Source organism: Trichomycterus rosablanca, chromosome 19 (assembly GCF_030014385.1).
Source record: "Trichomycterus rosablanca isolate fTriRos1 chromosome 19, fTriRos1.hap1, whole genome shotgun sequence".
NCBI lineage: Eukaryota > Metazoa > Chordata > Actinopteri > Siluriformes > Trichomycteridae > Trichomycterus > Trichomycterus rosablanca.
The window spans coordinates 8747675-8769801 of NC_086006.1; the positions used below are offsets into that span (position 1 = coordinate 8747675).

Here is a 22127-nt window from a genome sequence, read left to right on the forward strand (position 1 = left end):
ACTGCTGTATGTCCATGTATTTTTATACAGGTTTAACTATATACAACACTTTACAAGTCTATACAGGTGTTATATGTATAAGGTAAACATACATAAAGTTGTGAACCCTTTATTTATTGACAGCCTGTATATTTAGCCATAATTCCTTTCTCTCCTCCTTTCTGAATCCTCGCACCCACCTCCTCCATATTAGTACATTTTAAAAAGGAGCCACCTTTAAAGAGGGAGCCACCATGGAAGCTACCTCCCGTCACTTAGTCTCATAAATACTCTTCCTTCAATACAGTTGTAGGTATGAACTTAAAAATGAATTATTTACAGTCCATATGGCAGGAGGGACAAAATTCACCAGGCTTTAAACTTCTCCAAAAGTCAGGATTCTGATTAATTGGGACAATGGTAGCCTAGTGGGTAGAGCTTTGGACTATCAATCAAAAGGTTGAGAGTTCAAATCCAAGCTCTGCCATGCTGCCACTGTTGTTGCTGCTACTGTCGGGCCCTTGAGCAAGGCCCTTAACCCTCTCTGCTCTAGGAGCACCGTACAATGGCTGACCCTGTGCTGTGACCCCAGCTTCCAAACAAGCTGGGATATGCGAAAAAGGAATTTTGTTGTACTGTACACTTGTATATGTATACTGTATATGTCAAATAAAGGCATTCTAATGAAAGTAGATAGGATATTGGCTGTAAAGATTCACTAAAAGGATATATCAAGTCTGAGTCTGCTCCTCTGAAGAAAGATTTAGAGATCTTGGAAGAATTTCTTCATTGAGATTCATAAAGCTAGATCAGAATTCATCCAACACCGGACAGATTCTTTAAATATAAGAACATGAAGTGTGTCCTGCATAGATCCTACCAAAAACACAACTTGCAATGCTGAAGGAGGTGAAAAAGATCAATATCACAATGTCATAATCAGAATAAGTTAAATGAGTTAAAATGCTGTCTATTATTATGGCCTGGATTTAAATCAGACCATGTGTTATGTGTCATAAATGTGGAAGTCCAAAAAGAAATTCCAATGGGTTTCTTTGTTCTTGCACCCATGACCATTTGCTATCAGATTCACAGCTATATTAGACAGTGGCCTCAGATAAAAGTCTATTGTTATGTGGTGAATACAAGTTATGGTAAAACATGCACATATATGAAGGTTACACTATAATTTTGTGTTCATAACAGTCCCAAAAGCCTCAGACACATAATTGTCCCTTTTCAGCTAGATGCACATATGCAGCTGGTCATGACTCAAATAAATGCAAAGAAAAACAAAGCTACTCTGTAATTTAGGTTTTAAAAATCTTTGTACAGCGTTCAACTTTGCTGCTACTTAGACATTCATGACTTGTTTCTAAATTAGTTGTACTTCTCTTTTTAAAGTTCCTTCTCTTTCCTTTCACTCAGATAAGATTCGTAAGCCCTTTGCAGCCAGAACTCAACTCACAACTGCTGTTGTCAACGGCCTCCTCTTTAATCCTGCTCATTGGCTGGTTGGTTGTGACTTTGGCTATGGGTGGGCGGGTTTGGAGGTGGATAGGAGGGTGGAGGAATGGTGAGGTGCGGTAAAGAGGGCATGGCTGGCCGTGGGGTGGTAGGGAGAGGTGGTGGGGTGGAATGATGCTGATAGGAGCGGTGGCCGAATGAGGGAGAAGACTGGGCACTTTTTGCCCTCGGCAGGCTCTCAGGACAGTCCCTGATCTGCCCCAATAATGAGGGCATGTCCCCTTCTATCCTCTCAAGCACAGCCGCCATTTGCTTTTCGATCTCTTCGATCGCGCTATCCATTTTGGCACTGGCGTCCTCCCCCGGTGCTAACAGAGTAAGGAGAGCAGAATGGATTCCCACAAGAAGCACCCTGACCTAAATCCTTTTTCTCCTGCACATACACGGTCTTGTTTTGGCCCTTGGAGCTTGATGAACTTACTTTGGTTGGCACTTGCATTCCTAACTTCTCTGCTAGTTCTCCGTCAGCCTCTCTGTCTATCAGACTAATCTCTCCAACCATCCCTGAAACTACTTGCCTCTCTGCTACGGCCTCCGGAATTTGGGTCTGACACCAGCTACCAGGAGACATCTGTTTTCCTGCTGCCGCTACCTTAATTCCTGACTGTTCCTTCTCTAAAGACGGACTGCTAACTGCGGTACCATGATCCAGAGGTACGTCTGTAGCCGTTTTATGCTGGTTTGGAATGTCAGAAGGACTTGCTTTTTTGTCTGTTTCTGTGGTGAGGTTGTTTCTCTGATAGTCAGTGGATTTGGTGGTCACAGTAGAGTTAAGTTTCTGACCCGCTCCTACTGAAGTCTTGACCTGGCCTACAGCACCTGCTGCTGTCTGAGAGCCATCAGCAGTTGGTTTCTTCGTCTTGTCCTCCTTCTCCTCTTGCGTTTGGGTTGACGAATCAATTTGGTCAAGTGGCTTTGTTGTTTCAGAGAATGAAGGAGTGTCAATTTCATTTTGTGCTGTTTTTTCCTCTGGATTGTCAACCGGTGTGTTTTCCAATGTTACCTCATGGGACAAACTTGCAGATTCATTCTCTCCTCCATCAGCTTTGACTCCGTCCCCCTGTCTCTCCGTCGTCCCTTCTGTAGAACCCATCTCGGAGGCACGAAGACGCTGCATGAATGTAGTGACTCGGATCGCTTTCTGAAAAACAGTGCAAGGACAAATGAGCAGAAACTCAACAGGACACACTAAACTACTTGAATAGTAATTGATGTGAGGGGTAAAGTGTTTTTTTTTCAGTCAAGGACCCTTCTATTGTTATGGCATTTTGTAAGCAGCTTAACAATCTCTTTACAGTTAATGTGAAAACTGGTGGCAGCACAAGGTGAACTACATTAATGGATCTGGAACACAGTTACAGTCAAGCCGGAAAGTCTGCACACCCATTTCACCCACTCCACATTTTATTACGTTACAGACTCATTCGATAATAGATTGGGTTCTTTTTATGCCTCAAACATCTACACACAATCATCAATAATTATGAAGTGAAAACAGGGTTTAGAAAATATGCAATTTTATTTTACTGACAAAATTGTTTATTTAAGGGTTACACACCCTTAGCCTAAAACTTGGTTGATGCACCTTTGGCAGCAATTACAGCTTCAAGGCATCTTGGGAAAGAAGCTACGAGCTTGGCACACTTGTTTCTGGAAATTTTTGCCCATTCCTCTTGGCATATCCTTTGCAAGCTCCTCAGGTTGGATGGGGAGCGTTGGTACACAGTCATTTTTAGCTCCTTCCACAGATAATAGATGACAGACAGTGCCAGTTTCTGTAATTGGCAGTCTCTGCACCTCATTATACCTTAATTCTCTGCATTTTCACCTATTTAGTTATCCTTCCTCTCCCCCATCCTGGCTGTTTAGCCACAGGCTTCACCTGGCACCCCAGTGGCAAGTCGTGCTCCACCCCATTACAAAAAGCTGTGATATAAACAGCCTCCGTCACAAATTGCACACTGCCATACTAAACAGTAGAACAGATGTACACATTTTTTATTGTACTGATTTAAAATGCAGGAGTGAAAGGAATTGTGTAACAGGCTAAAAAAAACAGCCTGTTACCTTGAATGTAATCTAGAATGCTGATAAGTTGGCAGATACGTGGTTTTCATAGAACACATTACAAACAATGTAACTCAGTTTAATAATACTCAGTTAAAAGAGTTAAAAAATAAACAGATTGCCAAAGACAGTGTGCAACCTCTGTCTTATAACAATACATTTGAAATAAGCTTGATGTTAAAAGACCTGTCAGTTATGTTTGAAAAACGACGAACAAGATTTGCATTGTGGCTAAGCAGTGTGCTGTCCCCCACAAAGGAAAATGGGAAAATGACACAAGTGCATCAAACAGAATAGGGAGAAAAATATTGGTGTTCATTTCTTCTGAAATGTTTACAGGACATTGTGTTGTTGATTATACTCTTTTGGTTGGTAAAAGTGCAAAGGATGCAAAGGAATTTTGGATAAGCCTGTGAATGTAGCCTGTGCCTACATTTGTAAGCATTTATTATGGATTTGCTTTGCAAGAAAATGAGTGATGCATTTACTGTCACCTCATGTGCACTTTTTTCTGGTCACTAATCGAACAGACAAACACATGACAGCAACTTTTACAAAGATGTGACATTACAATGACAATTTAGTTTGATGTTAGTTGGCGGGTTGAGGACATTAAGTGTGGGTATAGAGCTGGACTGCGTATGACTGGAGGCATAGAGTAGCAGCTTGGTAGTGAAGGATTTGCCACATATTAGTGTCCAGACAGAAGTAGGTCAAAAAAAGAGAGAGACCCTTTTCAGCAATCAGGCTTAAACTCCATATTTCCTTAAACTGACAGCTGTCAGAATGCAAGAACATGGAAACTGCAGGTGTAGGTATTTAAATCTTTTTTTGCTGGAGGAAATATGTGCATTTAAGTCTGATTGTCAGGGCTAAGAAAAGAGTCAATCCTTTTTCCTGTCTGACATAATAACAGTACCTTCAGCTCCTGAGTATCCCATGTGAGAAAAGGAAACAATTAACAAAGGAATCAGAACCGTTAGTCATACTAATCACCAAAAATTCTGACATGCACAACCTCATCACAACTGCCCTTGACATTCTTATAATTTACGATGTTGTTTACACAAGTACACCAAGTTACAAATCTGCAGAGCCACCGAGACGGATTTATGAAGTCGGGCCTTCTTACCCTCCACTTGGCCTTGGCAAAGTTCTTCTCAAACTGGGCACACACACCATCCTTCAGGTTCTTTTCTGAGGCTCCATTTCCTGAAATCCTGTCAAATGCATGTAAACAATGTGGCGCATGAAACACACAAGTTTTGCATCACTGATTTGTATTACTGATCAATACGATAATGTAAGTATTCTAGATGCCACTCACCACTCATGCCACAGGGCATCTTGAGCCGTAATTCGTAGCATCTGGTCAACCTCCATCAACCTGCACACCAACTCCTTAGCTATAAGAGTAGGTGAAATAAATCAGGAAAAAAGACAGGAATTTATATTTTATATACATTTTTAATAGGATTATCAAAACTATTCCAGTCTGCATACCTGCAGGTGAGATGTCATCCCAGTAAGGAGTGTCAAACTCATAGTCTCCAGCAACGATCCGACAAAAAATGATGCGATTGTGCATGTCTGTGTTCTCCTCCTCAGTCTCGTCATAGAAAGGGGGGTTTCCTGACAACCTAAAATTACAGTGGTACTGGGCTGTTAGGGCATTCTGGTCATCAAATTGTTTATCAAATTAATCATGAAACAGTTTGACCATTATCGATACAGATGAGGAGGAAAAACTGCAAACTGGCCTGCAAACTTCTTTTGTGGTTGGAGTATTAATATCCGCTAAAACGAACCTACCAGCAGGACGTGGGATGAAGCTTCAGATGACGAAGGAAATTAAAGCCTCAGTAGCTAGTTATGTACATCAAAAGTAGTAGTACACACTACAAACTACAAAGATTCACAGTATACAAACGTACCAGCATAATAACAACACACTACAACAGCAGGGCATGTGGGTACATCTGGAGATGTAATTTGGTACACATTGTAAAGTTGGTATAAATTGTAAAGTATAAATTATAAAGTGGTCTACAGTGCAAAGATAAATAAATGTGAGGATGAATTTGCAAAGAGGTGCATATGTGTCTGTCTGTGCATGTGCTCACATGTGCGCACACAAATGTGCTATATAGGGTGGCACGGCGGCTTAGTGGGTAGCACTGTCGCCTCACAGCAAGAAGGTCCTGGGTTCGATCCCCAGGTGGGGCGGTCCGGGTCCTTTCTGTGTGGAGTTTGCATGTTCTCTCCGTGTCTGTGTGCGTTTCCTCCCACGGTCCAAAGACATGCAAGTGACGTGAACTGGATGTACAAAATTGTCCATGACTGTGTTTGATATAATGTAGTGCACTGATGAATCTTGTGTAATGAGTAAAGACTGTTTCTGTCATGAATGTAACCAAAGAGTGTAAAACATGACGTTAAAATCCTAATAAACAAACAAACAAACGTGCTATATAGCTTTATATACTATATAAAGATTAATATTTATGTAGCTTAACATTTGTTGTCTGTCTGTTGTCAAGCACTGATTTTGGACAAGAAGGCCTAGTTCACTATCAGCATTCTATTTCATCCAAAAGCTTTCGAAGGGGGGTTAGGTCAGGGGTCGGTGCAGGCTATTTCAGATTCTCCACACTAAACTTGTCAATGTCTTTATGGACCTTGCTTTGTGCCCAGGGTATCGATGCTGTTGAAACAGAAAGTGGCATTGCCCAAATTGTTTCCACAAAGATGAAAGTATATCATTTATATAATAGCATAGATTTAATACACGTGTCAATAATGTGTGTGGCTGAAATGCAATCACTAGAAGGTTGTCCATATACTTTTGGCCATATAGTGAATGTCTTAAATCTCATTAATATGCATACTCTGCAGCAGCCGTATGCAGTATCTTATGTGTGCAGCAGAATGCCACCATGCAGGTTAAGAAGCTTTCTCCAGAGATGCCGGTACAGACACAACCTTATTATGATCGGATGCATGTTGGTGGGCATTTAGTTGAACCATATATTTTATTGATTTAAATGTTCAGGTTTTCCTTTGGTTAAGTTACCAGTTTGCCCACTGTAATTGTTTTAAATGTTAGTTCACAGACAATGTAATAAACACATGGACACTCTAATTATACGTATTGTTCTAGAATCAGCACTGGATCACCACCATTTAGTATTTAGGCTTTACATTCCTTTCAGTAGCGTGTTTATATTATACGCAAGCTTACAGCATAAACATGATGACCCCAACAGCCCAGCAGTCCACTGGTCTTCCATATCGATGTCGAGCCACCACCTCTGGAGCTGAAAAAAAGACAGAAGCATCCATAAGCACAGACATCATACTCAGACATGCGATAAATAATACATGTTCATCTGAGAGTTTGTGTAGTTACCCAAGTACTCTGGTGTGCCACAGGGTTCAGTGATGGAGCCATTTTCAAACCTGGACAAGTAGAAATCCCGCAGCACCACTTTGTTGTGGTTATTCTCTGTGTAGTACATCAGGTTCTCCAGCTGTAATAAAGAGATGCAATTTCAGACAGCTCAGAATATTTATAAATGTTTTGCATATGTTTTAACTTTTACTGTATTTAATCTTGATGCAATACTTCACTGTCTTATTATGGGAACATTCCAGAATTACAAAAACAATCTCAAACTTAAAGGCCCAGTTTATGAGGTTTTAATGAAAAATCGTACTTATAAAATGTTTAAAAATAATAACTAAAGCTTTCAGAGTGGCGTGGGTTTCCTCCGGGAGCTCCGGTTTTACTCCCACAGTCCAAAAACATGCAGTCAGGTTAATCGGAGACACTAAATTGCCCTATAGGTGAATGGGTGAGTGTACGTGTGTGTGTATATGTGTGTCTGCCCTGCGATGGACTGGCGCCCTGTCCAGGGTGTTACTGTGTGTGTTGCACCCATTGAAAAGCTGGGATAGGCTCCAGCACCCCCCTGTGACCCTGATTGGATAAGTGGTCAGAGAAGTGAGTGAGTGAGCTTTCAGAGTGTGTGTTCTTTTTATTTTGAGCTCCTGATGATTCAAAGTTAATCTTTAAATGAAACAAAAGCCTAACATTTAGTTAAATATGCACTACAATCTACAGTACTGAACTGGAAAAGTAACGGACAGGGTGAGTTGTGAGGTTGCTGGGTGGGTCACAAAGCAGTCCCATTAAAAGCAAAAAAGCACAGGAGCGGTTAGAATGCGACGGTGCACTAGAGGGCACTGGAAAAACGCGTTTAGCTCCTCAGCAGAAAAAGCAGTTACAGTGAATGACTACTGATGGATCAAGGCTATTAAGCCATACTACTATGTATTCTACTCACATTCATGTAGCCCATTAACAATAACTAAAAGGGACCATCTGTTATGTCATGGTTGTGTAGCTTTATGAGTCAAACCAGGCTAAGGATTCTGTTTGCGCGGGGGGCACACACAGCACACACAAAGCTCTAAACTAATGATTCACATCAACTGACTCTACAAAACTGAGTATCACATCCTCCAAACTGACTCTAGCAAAGACATTCAATTAAGTAAACACATATAATGTCAACAACAATAAAATCGTAATGCAAGAAAAAGGAAACAAACCCAGCAAATAAAAACAACACAGAGCAGAAGGTGGCATGCAAACGTATATTATGCAGTTTTGAGTATGTGGACACCTTTCCTAATTACTGAATTTAACAGGTCATTCAATCAAATACATAATTGAAAAAAATACTCTCTGGCAACAGGGAAAGTTCTTTCATGCATGTCTGACCCCCGGTGGCGCAGTGCATAGCAACCAGCTGGGTAATCAGGGTGCTTTCTGTATAGAGTTTGCATGTCTGTGTAGGTTTTTTTGTGTGGAGTTCAGTCTGCATGGGTTTCCTCCAGGTGCTCCAAAGACATGCAGTCAGGCCAATCACAACTACTAACTAGTAGTAGGAGCAGTAGGAGCCTAGCGGGTAAGGTACAGGACTGGCAATCGAAAGGTCACTGGTTCAAGCCCCACCACTGCTAGGTTGCCACTGTTGGGCCCTTGAGCAAGGCCCTTAACCCTTAATTGCTTAGACTGTGTATGTACTGTCACGGTACTGAAAGTCGCTTTGGATAAAAGTGTCTGCTTATTGCTTAAAATGTTAATGTAAAAATATTAAAACTGGAGCTACTAAAAGTGTGTGTGAGCAGTTGTAGCCTAGCGATTAAGGTACTGGACTAGCAATCGAAAGGTCGCTGGTTCAAGCCCCACCCTTAATTGCTTGGACAGTATACTGTCACAGTACTGTAAGTCGCTGTGAATAAAAATAGCATCTGCTAAGTGCCAAAAATATAACTGTGTGTGTGTGTGTGTGTGTGTGTAATAGACTGGCGACTTGTCAGTGGCGCTTCCTGCCTTTCTCCTAATGAATCCCACCATGCCTTTACAGGATAATGCAGAGGAAAAACAGACACTGAATGAATAAATGGTATAACTCCAGCCCAACCTCAACCCTATTCAACATATTTGAAATGAACTAAAAGATTGACTGTGAGCCAGGCTATTTCATCAAACTTCTGTGACCAGGCATACATTTCTCAAGACACACTCCTGTTGTTATAGCCACAAAATAGGAAAAATCCACATTAATTAATGCTAATGGACATTGGTACTGTATGACCACAACCTTATGGTCAGGTGTCCACAAAGAAACCCACCTTTAGGTTTCTGTGGACTATATTGAGCGAGTGGAGGTAAGCCACTGCCTCTAGGACCTGGCGTATTACGTTAGCAGCATCTCTTTCGGTGTAGTTTCCCTGATCCAGAATCCAATCAAATACATCCCCACCTGTGGCCCTGCGAGAAAGACACAGACACACACTTGGTAAATTATGATAAAGTACCATTCCCTTTTTTGTATTAGGTATTACATAAAGTCTCATTGCAGCACATTCAAATAACTGTCTATGCCTTTCCTTTATAAAAGCTATCATATCATTTTGGTGGTAGGATTAACATGTAAGTAGAATATGGCATAGTACTCAACAGGGCAGCGGTACTACAGTGTTCAAGCTACCGGAGTAAAAGCTGGAAGACTGGAAACCACAGCCATGTCAGGTTGCCACTGAGTCCTTGAGCAAAGTCTCTTAACCATCAATTGCTTGGATTGTCAACAGCCAAAATTGTAAATCACATTAAATAAAAGTTTCTATTAAGTGCCAAAATTAGCACCAAATCAAGAACAGCAGTTACCAAACAGTGAGGACACAATTATAAAAGTTAGACGTTTAGATGTTTTTAATATTTTGATCATTTTAATCATGTTCATTAATCTGCTCCAATTAAAGTACAAAGCACATCTGTCACATGGCAGCTGCAGAAGAAGTTCGGCAGTGAGCCATGTTAAGAGTCATGTCCTTCTGCAGTGCCATTCTGGCTGACAGAGGGGGCACAGAGGAGGGGGCAGCTCCTTCTGTTGAAATTGCCCTAAGTTAGAGTGTCTGTTTGAATGTGTGTGTGTGTGTGTGTGTGTGTCTGCCCTGTGATGAATTGGCAACCTGTCTGGGGGGGTTTCTTACTTTTTGCCCAATGAACTAGACCAACCTCAACCCTGACCAGGATGCAATGAATGAATGAATCAATCAATCAATGATTTAACCTTTCTTGCTTCAACTGTTTATTTAAATGATTATAACAAAGAGAACGCTAAGCATTTGTATAGCTATTAATATGTTACATTTAATTAATTTAGTCAGGAATACCCCAGTCAGACACAGCCAACTACGTCTGTGTAGACGCCTGGCCGGCTGATCGCATTGCTGAGATTTAAGCCTGGATCTAAGCGGTATGGTAAATAGACCACCACATCACCCAAGCACCCTATAATGAAGAATAAATCACCCAGCTCAACACAGAAACACATTACCCAGAGTACAGATGCCTCAGTAGAGGCCATGGACCTGCCACCAAGTTACTTAAAAATCACTAACCCCATCTTCAATATATGAGCCCATTTAATCCAAGTATGCTATTCAGCTGTACAATGCAATCCTTATACAAATGGAACACACACACAGGACAAACATTCAATACTGGACTGATGGGAGATTAGTCTGAGATTCTGCATGCCACGTGGGATCACAGAAGCACAGAGGGCAGACTCACAGCTCTTGGATGATGTAGAACTCTTTTCTGGTCTCAAATGCATCTATTAGCTTCAGAATGTTTGTGTGGTCGACCCTGAAAGGAAGAGGTCAAGGTAAATATTTACTTTATTTTCAATGTGATGAAAAGAAGTGTTTCAAATATAGCAACCTGATGTACTCAGAATGGAGAAAGGTGTTCACCGAAGCAGCTAGTTCCTTTTGCAAGAACTTAAAGGTTTTCTTAACTGATTAGCTTTTGCTTGTACCCATTATCTGTCTCAGTGTCTCTCTAGACAAACTGACTGTTCCAACCTATTCATTACTTTTTTATTTCAAGTGCTGAAAATAATAGAAAAGGCAATTATGATTGCACAGCTGGACAGGTAAGTTATAGTGGGTTCATTTGCCATTAATTAATAAATCAGCCACAAAGGAACTCTGACAATTATTATTTCATTAATTGTCTGTGTCATCCACTGCTTTATCCTATTCAGGGTTACGTGGGTCCGATTCACTGGGCGAAAGCTAAGATACACAGGGCAAACACACACAGACATACCTGGCAATTTAGTATCTCTAATTAACCTGACTGCATGTCTTTGGAGAACATGCAAACTCAGAAAAGACCTGGAAATCGAACCCAAGGCCTTCTTACTGTAGGGCGACAGTGCTACCCACTGAGCCACTTTGCCGCCCTACTGACAATTTGTATTCAGTATTCAGAAATCAGATTGCACACTTCATTGTGTTGTGGTTTTGATTTTGAATGGATATTATTGCCATGTTGGATGTTACTGTCCATCCAACATGTTCTCCCATTTCTGCACAGCACTGGATTCTCTCTTACGTCCCTGTCCAAGCCCTTTCAAGTTTGTGCCATGCTTCTTTCATTTAAAAATAATTTAGACCACCATAAGTTTTATAACTTTTTCTCTGATCGATAAATGCCACAATTTAATAGCAGAGATCCACAAACTTAATAGTCATTGTTTTTGTTCGTACAATGTAGTGTAAATTGTGTGCCTTTATAGATCCAGATGTTAGCCAAGTTGTGTTCAATCAGTTCAAATTCCAATAGGTGAATTCCAATTGAGTGCTGGACACATCTCGAGAAAAACTGGAGCAAAAGTGATACGCCTGACCACAATTTGAAGTGTCTAATCATAGATTTGAATATCTTTGTGAATAAGAGATTTCAGTTTTTGATTTTTAATTAATTAATAATTAATTCATTAATTAGATTTTTAATTATTATGTACAGTAGATTTTTGTGTAAAAATAGTCATTAAAACCATTCAATATTAAATTCACAAACCAATAAAGTAAAGGGGGTTTGAATTCAAGAAGTCAAGGGGTTTAAATCCACTGTAAGATTTCAAATAACATGCGCCCGGCCTTACAATTCGCCCGGTCAGCTGAGAGCACCCCTGATTTTCAAACCCGGATCTCAGAAGTGCTCTCGGCTAGCTAGGCGAATTATTGCTAAAATAAAAGGTAGCCCTCCTTCTTCGCTCCTTGATAATAAGTCCTATTCTTTTTCTATCTCTAGTCTCACTCTCCCTGTCCTACTCTGAACAAATGATATCCCTCCATCTCTACCTTCTGTGTCATTCTGTCTGTCACTTTTATACCCACTTCCATCATCCGCTGGTGACATTTCTAATTAGCCCGTACATTTTCAGGATCAGGATCTCGTTCTTGGCAGCCTTCCGCACTTTTCTTCCATCTTTCTTGAGGAATTTCTTGCACACGTAAACCTTGCTCGTCTGTCGTTCCTTTATCAGACACAGCTCACAAAACTCCTTTCTGCAGAGAAAACAGTTCCATGTGCTAAATTAGCAAGGTTAACTTCGATTAGTGCTGCACAACTCATATAAATATGATTGAAACATTCTGCATAAACAACAGTCACATAACTTGCTGCTCACAGGATCTTACTTTGAATTACTACCTACTAAAAGAGGCATGAATGCCCATCCAGGGATATTTACTGCAATGAGGTTATTAGCCTGTAACTGGCAGCTTTCCATTCACAGGATAAATGATTTGACACTTACGCCTTTAAGACCTGTCCGATTTCATATTTTTCGGTGATATCTGACAGGCTGTGGTATGTCCGCCCATCACGCAGGGCAAGGCACCCGAATGGCATGGCAGCATCCACCTGAAGAAAGAAAAATATGCCCATCTCAATAAATGTGCTGTCACTCAACCACAGATGTGCATCTAAACTATTTACTAGACCCAAAAACTGTCTGCTGGTAGGGTGGCTTTGCTACACAGGTCTATTTATTTATTAGGAATTAAACGCCATGTTTTACACACTTTGGTTACATTCGTGACAGGACAGGTAATTACTAGTTACACAATATTCATCAGTTCACAAGTTTAATATCAAACACAGTCATAGACAATTTCGTATCTCCAATTCACCTCACTTGCATGTCTTTGGACTGTGTGAGGAAACCGGAGCTCCCAGAGAAAAACCACACAGACCTCCACACCACCTGGGAATCGAAACTAGGACCTTCTTTTAGGTACTCTGATTATTTCCCACCTTCCTAGAAGGTAAACTGGCTATTCTAAATCCTTTGTGTCTGAGTAAAATTAAATAAATGGATTTGAAAAAGTCTCACTCATACAGATGGATCATTTTGAAAGCACTTGTTCTAAAAACAATGCTCCTTGTATGTGTTAAATTGTAAATACTGACCCTTGCCTACTTTTCAAATCAGGAATCTATTTCACAAACCCTGTGAATGTGTGATGTTGTGTTTTAAGAGTAAAGGACAGAAGCCAAAAACAGTCAAACAAATCAGTGCTTCATCATGCAGGGAGAGGAGTGGACAGTTATTTCCTCTAGCCTAGTAATCCAGCTCGCAATCCTAATCCTTAATCCCACATGCAGATCTAGAGTATGTGGATCTGCCTGCAACACATTCCAAAAAAAGTAAGACAGTAAAGCATTAACCACATCGTAATGTTGCCATTTCTTCTCACAACACTTGTTTTGGCACTGAGGATACCAAGCGATGAAAGTGTTTCAGGTCTTATTTTGTCCCATTCTTCCTGCAAACACATCTTAAGGTGTGCAGAAATACCGTGTTGTCATTGTTGCATTTTTTATTTCCAAATTTTCCACACATTCTCTATTGGGGACAGGTCAGGACACGTACCCTCTTCTTCCGCAGCCATGACTTCGTAATGTGTGCAGCATGTGGTTTTGCATTGTCTTGTTGAAAAATGCATAGTCATCCCTGAAAAAGATGTCCTGAAGGCAGCATATGTTGCTGTAAAATCTTAATGTACTTTTCTGTGTTGTTGCTGCCATCACAGAAGTGTAAAATACCTTTTCCAAGTGTACTAACACAACCCCATTCCACGACAGACCCTGGTATTTGGACTTGTTGCTAATGTCAGTCTGGATGCTCCTTTTCATCTTAGTCCAGACAACACAGTGTCCATTTCTTTCAGAAAAGATCTGAAAGGCTCATTTGTCTGACCACAATACACAATTCCATTGTGTGATGGTCCATCCCAGATGCCTCTGAGCCCAGAAAACTATACGTCACCACTAGACATAGTTAACTTAAGGTTTTTTTTTTTTTGCACAGTAAAATGGCATTAGATATTAACAAATGAAATGTGCTTTTGTTTTTATAATTTTCATGTTTCCAACTTTTTTCCAAAACTTTTCTGATTTGGGGTTGTACATTTTATTTATTAGGATTTTAACATCGTGTTTTACACACTGTGGTTACATTCATAACAGAACAGGTAGTTACTGCTTACACAAGATTCATCAATCCAATTCACCTCACTGGCATGTCTTTGGACTGTGGGAGGAAACTGGAGCTACCACAGGAAACCCACACACACACGTGACAATGCTACCCACCGAGCCGCCGTGCCGATCTTTGGGGTTGTACTTGATCATATTTTAGTCATTAGACATCAGACATGGTGAAGTCCAATAACAGTTTTAAATGTTTTTGTAAATAAGGAGACGATGAGATCCAAAGCCCTCTGTCTGCCTGGCTCTATATTGCAGACGTTGCAATCGCTGGCCTATTTTAAGTCTGTTCTGACTGAAGGAGACGGTGTACATCTCACCCAAAGGGAAGCTACGCAGCTGTGTGTCCATGGAGAGATGCTTAAGGCCTGATGCCTGCATGATCTAGCTTGCCGATTTGGCAAAAGATGTTTCCTGAGCAGCTGAACTGCCCTAAAGATAGAAACCGGCAGATTTTGTTTTAAGGACAGTTCAGCTGTTCAGAAAATATCTTTTGCCAAATCAGCAAGCTAAGTCATGTTAGCATCGGAGAGACCTGAAACACACAGTATTTGAGTGGCATCCTGATGCTGATCCTTGAGGTGCACAAACGAAGAAGTGCCCAGTTTAATTTATTTAAGGTCATTTTTATCAATGTAGGAATGATGGTAACATTTTTTGAACACTGTGCCCAGCAGTTCTGTGAATGTTCAATGTGTTCATTCTGTTCTAGTGCTGAATGCCCAAAAACATTTGTAATCTAACAATGCGAATGACGTAATGTGCCAATATGCTTTGCTTAGTGGTTGACTATAGAGTTCAAATAGGTTTTAAGACTGTTCTGTTTCAAGTTTTTTAGGAGAAAAGCTGTGCATCCACCAAATTGTTTAATGTCAATAGAGCACTTGGATGAATGTAGCATAATGCCAGATGGTCAGTTGTTTGCAAGTATAACAGTATAACATTCTCCCTGCTCTTCCCTACAGCACTGTTATGCTGCACATACATTTCATGTTCACATTGTTTTATGTCTGTTCCCACATCCTGTATTCATCTGTTCACCTGTTCTCCATCACTCCGTAATTAATGTGAAGTACCCATTGTGTATGTTGTGGTCCTGGCTAAGTATTGTTGTGCTTTACACATACAGAAAGCTCAAGATTTGTTAAATTGTGTTCTTTCTTCATCATGTCCCATTCCTGTTACATGATGTTACAGGTCTGTGTTCCTGATTCTTGCTCCTGACCCTAATCTTTGTTCTCGTGTCCTATTCCTGTGTTCATGTAGATCATCCCATGTTCTTTGGAGTATGATTATGGATTTGCCTACAACTACTCTGCCTGTTTACTGACCGCAGCTACAGATTATGACTATGTAATAAAGTGTTTGTGGGGCAAAAAGACACCCACCAAATTTGCTGTTGTGTCACAGTGGTTAGTTAGCAGGGGTATAATCAATAGTCACCTCCCAAATTACGTAATTGTTTCTGAAGTTAGTGTGGAAAGTTGTAGCCTAGATGTTAAGGTACAGAACTAGTAACTGGTTCAAGCCCCACTACTGCTAGGTTGCCACTTTTGGGCCCTTTATAAAGGCCCTTAACCCTCAATTGCTTTGACTGTATACTGTCACAGTACTGTAAGTCGCTTTGGATGAAAGTGTCTACTAAATACCGAAAATGTAAATGTTAATGTAAGTACTTATAAGCAAGAGCGGCACGGTGGCTAAGTGGGTAGCGCTGTCGCCTCACAGCAAGAAGGTCCTGGGTTCGATCCCCAGGTGAGCTCCGGTCCTTTATGTGTGGAGTTTGCATGTTCTCCCCATGTCCGTGTGGGTTTCCTCCGGGTGCTCCGGTTTCCTCCCACAGTCCAAAGACATGCAAGTGAGGTGAACTGGAGACACTAAATTGTTCATGACTGTGTTCAAACTTATAAGTGACACATGTGGGAAGAATGTTAAAAATGCATCATTTAGGTGCCCAGGTGGCGCAGCGGGATATTCCGCTAGCACACCAGCGCCGAGATTCTGAACACCCCGGTTCGAGCCTCGGCTCTGCTACCGATCGGCTGGGCGCCATGTAGGGGCCACGATTGGCAGTGCCTGCAGCAGACACAGATTGGCCACCGTGTCTGCTGAGTAGAATAAATGACCTGACTAAGTGGGAGGGGTCTTCCTAACCTTCTGCTTACTAGTCCAGTTGCTTAACCGCTAACAAACACATGTGTAAGATAAAAAATTTGAACATAACCTGTTTTACAATTAATGCATTCAACGTTGTTCATGGGTATGCATACCATATTTTTCCACCATCATTTTGTTTTAGACACAAATGTAAACACACATAAAACATGTACTCATCACATTATTATTAGCTTGTAAATAATGGCCAGCAGCAGAAGACAAGTCTGAATGAGAAAAGATGGAGGCAGGGATGAAACTAATGCAGAATGTCCAAGGAGGACTATGTCTCTTTCCACTATCAAAGTCTCTGACAGCAGAAAGACTACCCCCCTCCTTCTTACTACCCTCCTTTCCAAGGATAGCTCTGTCAAATTGTGCTCCTGCTCCTCTCTCCCCTGTCTGGGACTGTTCTTATTAAAGCAATGAATCTTCATCTCCAGGGACACACACATTAAACACTACACAGAATCCCACAGGATAGACTGAATGCACCGCACTGCTCTTACAACACATTTCAACCCAACACATGCACTACACCACACATATGTGCACAACAAAACATAAAGAAGTAAGCTTCTATAGAAGATGCATGCAACAGTGCAGGGGTTACAAGTGGATTAATGGTACTGTCCCTCCCCCCTGATGTTTTTTTTCCTCTGTTTAATCTGATGCTGAATAACAATAAAAAAAAAATCCCACAGAGTGATGAATCCTAATAACCATTACCTTGCTGAGTTTGTGCATTTTGAAGTTTTCAGCACAGTAGGAAGAGATTTATGCCAACTGACTGGCCTAGATGCACTGAAAATTAATGAAAGATAAAAAAAGTGGTCCATCCAGCCTTTTTATAACTAAAAAAGACTGAAGAAATGCTGCAGGGAATTTATACCTGTACTGTATTTTGGGCAACGGAAAACAAACTGAAATGAAATTTCTTAATTTTTTTTTGTGAAACTCCAGGTAGCAAACATATCATTTTTATTTTTACAGTTCAGTGTCAGGTTTATATTACTCATATGTGTCAAAATAGAGTTTGTGTTTATTAAAGCCACTGTAAAATGAAAACCATGCCACAGTTGTCTCTGTAAAATCTTCAAAGTGAAAAAGCTCAGGGAGTTTCTTTAATAATAGCTGAGATATTGTGGGTGGGGTGGGGGGTGTAAAACAGTAAGTTGGTTATTGCTATTTATACATGGTGCACAGCGACTTTGTCTAAAATCAAAAGACATTCATACGTGGGCAAATGTAATTCTGTTCTAAAGGCAGATTCTAAAATAAAGAATACTGCAACTGCACAACTCACTCACCCACTTATCCAATCGCGGGGGGGTGCTGGAGCCAATCCCAGCTTTTCAATGGGCGCACAGTAACACCCTGGATGGGGTGCCAGTCCATCGCAGGGCAGATATACATACACACACACACACACACACACACACATACACACACACACACACACTCATTCACTTACTGTATATATCTCCAATTAACCTGACTGCATGATTTTTGAATTGTGGGAGGAAACCGGAGCTCCCGGAGGAAACCCACACAGACACGGGGAGAACATGCAAACTCCACACAGAAGGGACCTTGACCGCCCCACCTGGGGATCGAACCCAGGACCTTCTCGTTGTGAGGCGACATTGCTACCCACTCAGCCACCGTGCCGCCCAACTGCACAACAGTAAATGCTAAATGAGGTAAACAAAATAGAATTGTAACAGCATTGGGTCTGCTGTGAACTCTCTGTTCATGCATGCAATATGAAGAAGACACCCAGAAGAAACCACTGCTCTCAAAAACATTGCTACATGTTGCAACTTTGTGAAAGGCCACCTAGACATCTTACAATGCTTCCATGTCAATGTTCTGTAAATAGGTGTCACAAAAGTTGAACTACCAAGTTAAACTACTTCCCACCTGTGCTTGCAAAGCCTTTAGTGGATTATACCTAAGGCCCTATCTAAATGAGCATTTCCGTGTAATATACAATTTACTGTTAAATTCCAAATTTACAGTTTGTGTTTAGCGAATTAATGTTTTCATTCAAGTGCCTTACATTTACTGGTCAATTTGCTTTACGAGGCGGTCCTAGTGTAACCGAGCATCTTTAGAGTTTGCTGATAGACAAACTATCAGGAGCAGAATACTTTACTGGCTTGTCCTTTTGAGGCGCAGCACAGACAACAGAGAGATGACCACGTGTGTAGAGAAGCACACTTTTCCATTGATTATGGAATGCACTCAGTACGAAAACACATACAGTGTATCACAAAAGTGAGTACACCCCTCACATTTCTGCAAATATTTTATTATATCTTTTCATGGGACAACACTATAGACATGAAACTTGGATATAACTTAGAGTAGTCAGTGTACAGCTTGTATAGCAGTGTAGATTTACTGTCTTCTGAAAATAACTCAACACACAGCCATTAATGTCTAAATAGCTGGCAACATAAGTGAGTACACCCCACAGTGAACATGTCCAAATTGTGCCCAAATGTGTCGTTGTCCCTCCCTGGTGTCATGTGTCAAGGTCCCAGGTGTAAATGGGGAGCAGGGCTGTTAAATTTGGTGTTTTGGGTACAATTCTCTCATACTGGCCACTGGATATTCAACATGGCACCTCATGGCAAAGAACTCTCTGAGGATGTGAGAAATAGAATTGTTGCTCTCCACAAAGATGGCCTGGGCTATAAGAAGATTGCTAACACCCTGAAACTGAGCTACAGCATGGTGGCCAAGGTCATACAGCGGTTTTCCAGGACAGGTTCAGGACAGGTTCCACTCGGAACAGGCTTCGCCAGGGTCGACCAAAGAAGTTGAGTCCACGTGTTCGGCGTCATATCCAGAGGTTGGCTTTAAAAAATAGACACATGAGTGCTGCCAGCATTTCTGCAGAGGTTGAAGACGTGGGAGGTCAGCCTGTCAGTGCTCAGACCATACGCCGCACACTGCATCAACTCGGTCTGCATGGTCGTCATCCCAGAAGGAAGCTGACGCACAAGAAAGCCAGCAAACGGTTTGCTGAAGACAAGCAGTCCAAGAACATGGATTACTGGAATGCCCTGTGGTCTGACGAGACCAAGATAAACTAGTTTGGCTCCGATGGTGTCCAGCATGTGTGGCGGCGCCCTGGTGAGAAGTACCAAGACAACTGTATCTTGCCTACAGTCAAGCATGGTGGTGGTAGCATCATGGTCTTGGGCTGCATGAGTGTTGCTGGCACTGGGGAGCTGCAGTTCATTGAGGGAAACATGAATTCCAACATGTACTGTGACATTCTGAAACAGAGCATGATCCCCTCCCTTCGAAAACTGGGCCTCATGGCAGTTTTCCAACAGGATAACGACCCCAAACACAACCTCCAAGATGACAACTGCCTTGCTGAGGAAGCTGAAGGTAAAGGTGATGGACTAAACCCAATTGAGCACCTGTGGCGCATCCTCAAGTGGAAGGTGGAGGAGTTCAAGGTGTCTAACATCCACCAGCTCCGTGATGTCATCATGGAGGAGTGGAAGAGGATTCCAGTAGCAACCTGTGCAGCTCTGGTGAATTCCATGCCCAGGAGGGTTAAGGCAGTGCTGGATAATAATGGTGGTCACACAAAATATTGACACTTTGGGCACAATTTGGACATGTTCACTGTGGGGTGTACTCACTTATGTTGCCAGCTATTTAGACATTAATGGCTGTGTGTTGAGTTATTTTCAGAAGACAGTAAATCTACACTGCTATACAAGTTGTACACTGACTACTCTAAGTTATATCCAAGTTTTATTTCTATAGTGTTGTCCCATGAAAAGATATAATAAAATATTTGCCGAAATGTGAGGGGTGTACTCACTTTTGTGATACACTGTACATCAAACATTGTCCGCACACTACACCACAGAAAAGTCTGTTACACTAGCAATCCTACGGCAATTCAGTTAGCAATCGGTTAGTCAAGTGGTCCAGGATGTCAAAGTCTAAAGCAGCTGTGTGTGTGTGTGTGTGTGTGTGTGTGTGTATATAGTAGTTTCCATTTATTCTATCATTCAATTTATGAGGGTAATTTAATGACTGCTGTACAATGTGGCACTTTTCTTTTTTTTTTTTTTCCTGGATTTAGTACGACCCTAATTATACCCAATAATAATACCCTAACTTGTTACCTATTCACCTGTTTATTGCAGAATGTGTGGCTTAAATAGTCTATGAAATTTTTACTTTTATTCTGTTAATTATTTTGCCATTTTTCTGAATGTGTTGCATGCATCAGATTCAAAATATTTATATATTACAAAAAACAAAATGTACACATTTCGGTTGGTCAGCCAAGTACATTAACAGAAATTTCTTTATGCATTTGTCAGTAAAATAAAGGTTTAAGACAACGAAGACAATTTTACAAAATGCCCCAACCTTTTAAAAACAGGTACATTCTATAGTAAAGAGAGATTTGCCCTAGATAATTATAAGTCATACCGTTTCTGTAATGGTATAATTAAAAGATGTCAGGGCAAGATACATTATAGTGCTTTATTCTAAAGCTCTATATAAATATGAATTGTGCTCCAGGTAATATTTAATTCATTATATGCTCTCTGAACCGTAAGTATGATCAATTAAAACCACAAATAAGTTAGCTGTCTTCCCTGCAATACAAACATGCATGCATATACTGTATATAAGATATGTTCCAGTGCTTTGTTTTTATTCTCCATTTCCTTTGCCTTCTCACTGCATTTGAGTAGGATTGAGTCAATTATAATGTCCACATTTCAACCCTGCCATGACTGCAGGCTATTTACAGATCAGAAAATAAAGGACACTTTCCACTTTTAATAAGCAAATGTTGTGCACAGTAATGCACAATAATGTGAGTAATGTGTGTCTGCCTCTGTGTATTTTGTCAACTTAAAATCCTGCAGCAAACAGGATACGAAAAACTCCAGACACATCACAATTTTATTGTCTTTTGTACCTGTTGTAGCACCCAAGAGTTGTAAATGACTTTTTTCCACTTCAGTAACAAGCATTATAGTAGATATCATACATATATAGTTGATTGTCACACAAATCAATCGGCCTTGTCTAGATCAGCTTGGTCAGTTGAGGACAGGTTTTCCCATAAACCCTACACAAATGATACATTGTTAGAAAAGATTGGTCTCTGATGCCTTAGCCTTGCTGATATTAGCTGTAAATGAGGACTGAGAAACATTTTATGAGACCTTTTTGCAACAAGCCTGCTGCTTTTCCTTCTGCCTCCTGTGTCTTGGCTGCCATTTATCTCTGGGTCTAAATGAGGTCTCCAGGGGCTTTTGGTGGCTGGGGCCATGTAGGAAATTCACATTATTACCATTTTCCTCTCTACAGGAGGAGATTTAGTTCCATTTCTTAGTGATGAGCCAGAACAGGAATTTGGGCATGTGGCCTTTAGTGCATGACATTGGTGAATAAAGTTGGTTGCTACCTGAGGGGA

The 22127-nt window shown here is 40.9% G+C and overlaps 1 protein-coding gene across 1 annotated transcript in view; it reads right to left on the minus strand.

Moving 5' to 3' along the window:
• Window positions 1-1356: 1356 nt before the first annotated feature.
• The window catches only part of camkvl (CaM kinase-like vesicle-associated, like), a 42174-nt gene continuing 21403 nt past the window's right edge, over window positions 1357-22127 (minus strand). The window contains 11 exon segments of the mRNA XM_063015694.1: window positions 1357-1813; window positions 1815-2647; window positions 4706-4793; window positions 4901-4979; window positions 5077-5213; window positions 6815-6890; window positions 6983-7103; window positions 9277-9415; window positions 10724-10798; window positions 12379-12510; window positions 12762-12868. Of these exon segments, the coding sequence (XP_062871764.1) occupies window positions 1474-1813; window positions 1815-2647; window positions 4706-4793; window positions 4901-4979; window positions 5077-5213; window positions 6815-6890; window positions 6983-7103; window positions 9277-9415; window positions 10724-10798; window positions 12379-12510; window positions 12762-12856 (2115 nt within the window). The 5' untranslated portion in view covers window positions 12857-12868 and the 3' untranslated portion in view covers window positions 1357-1473.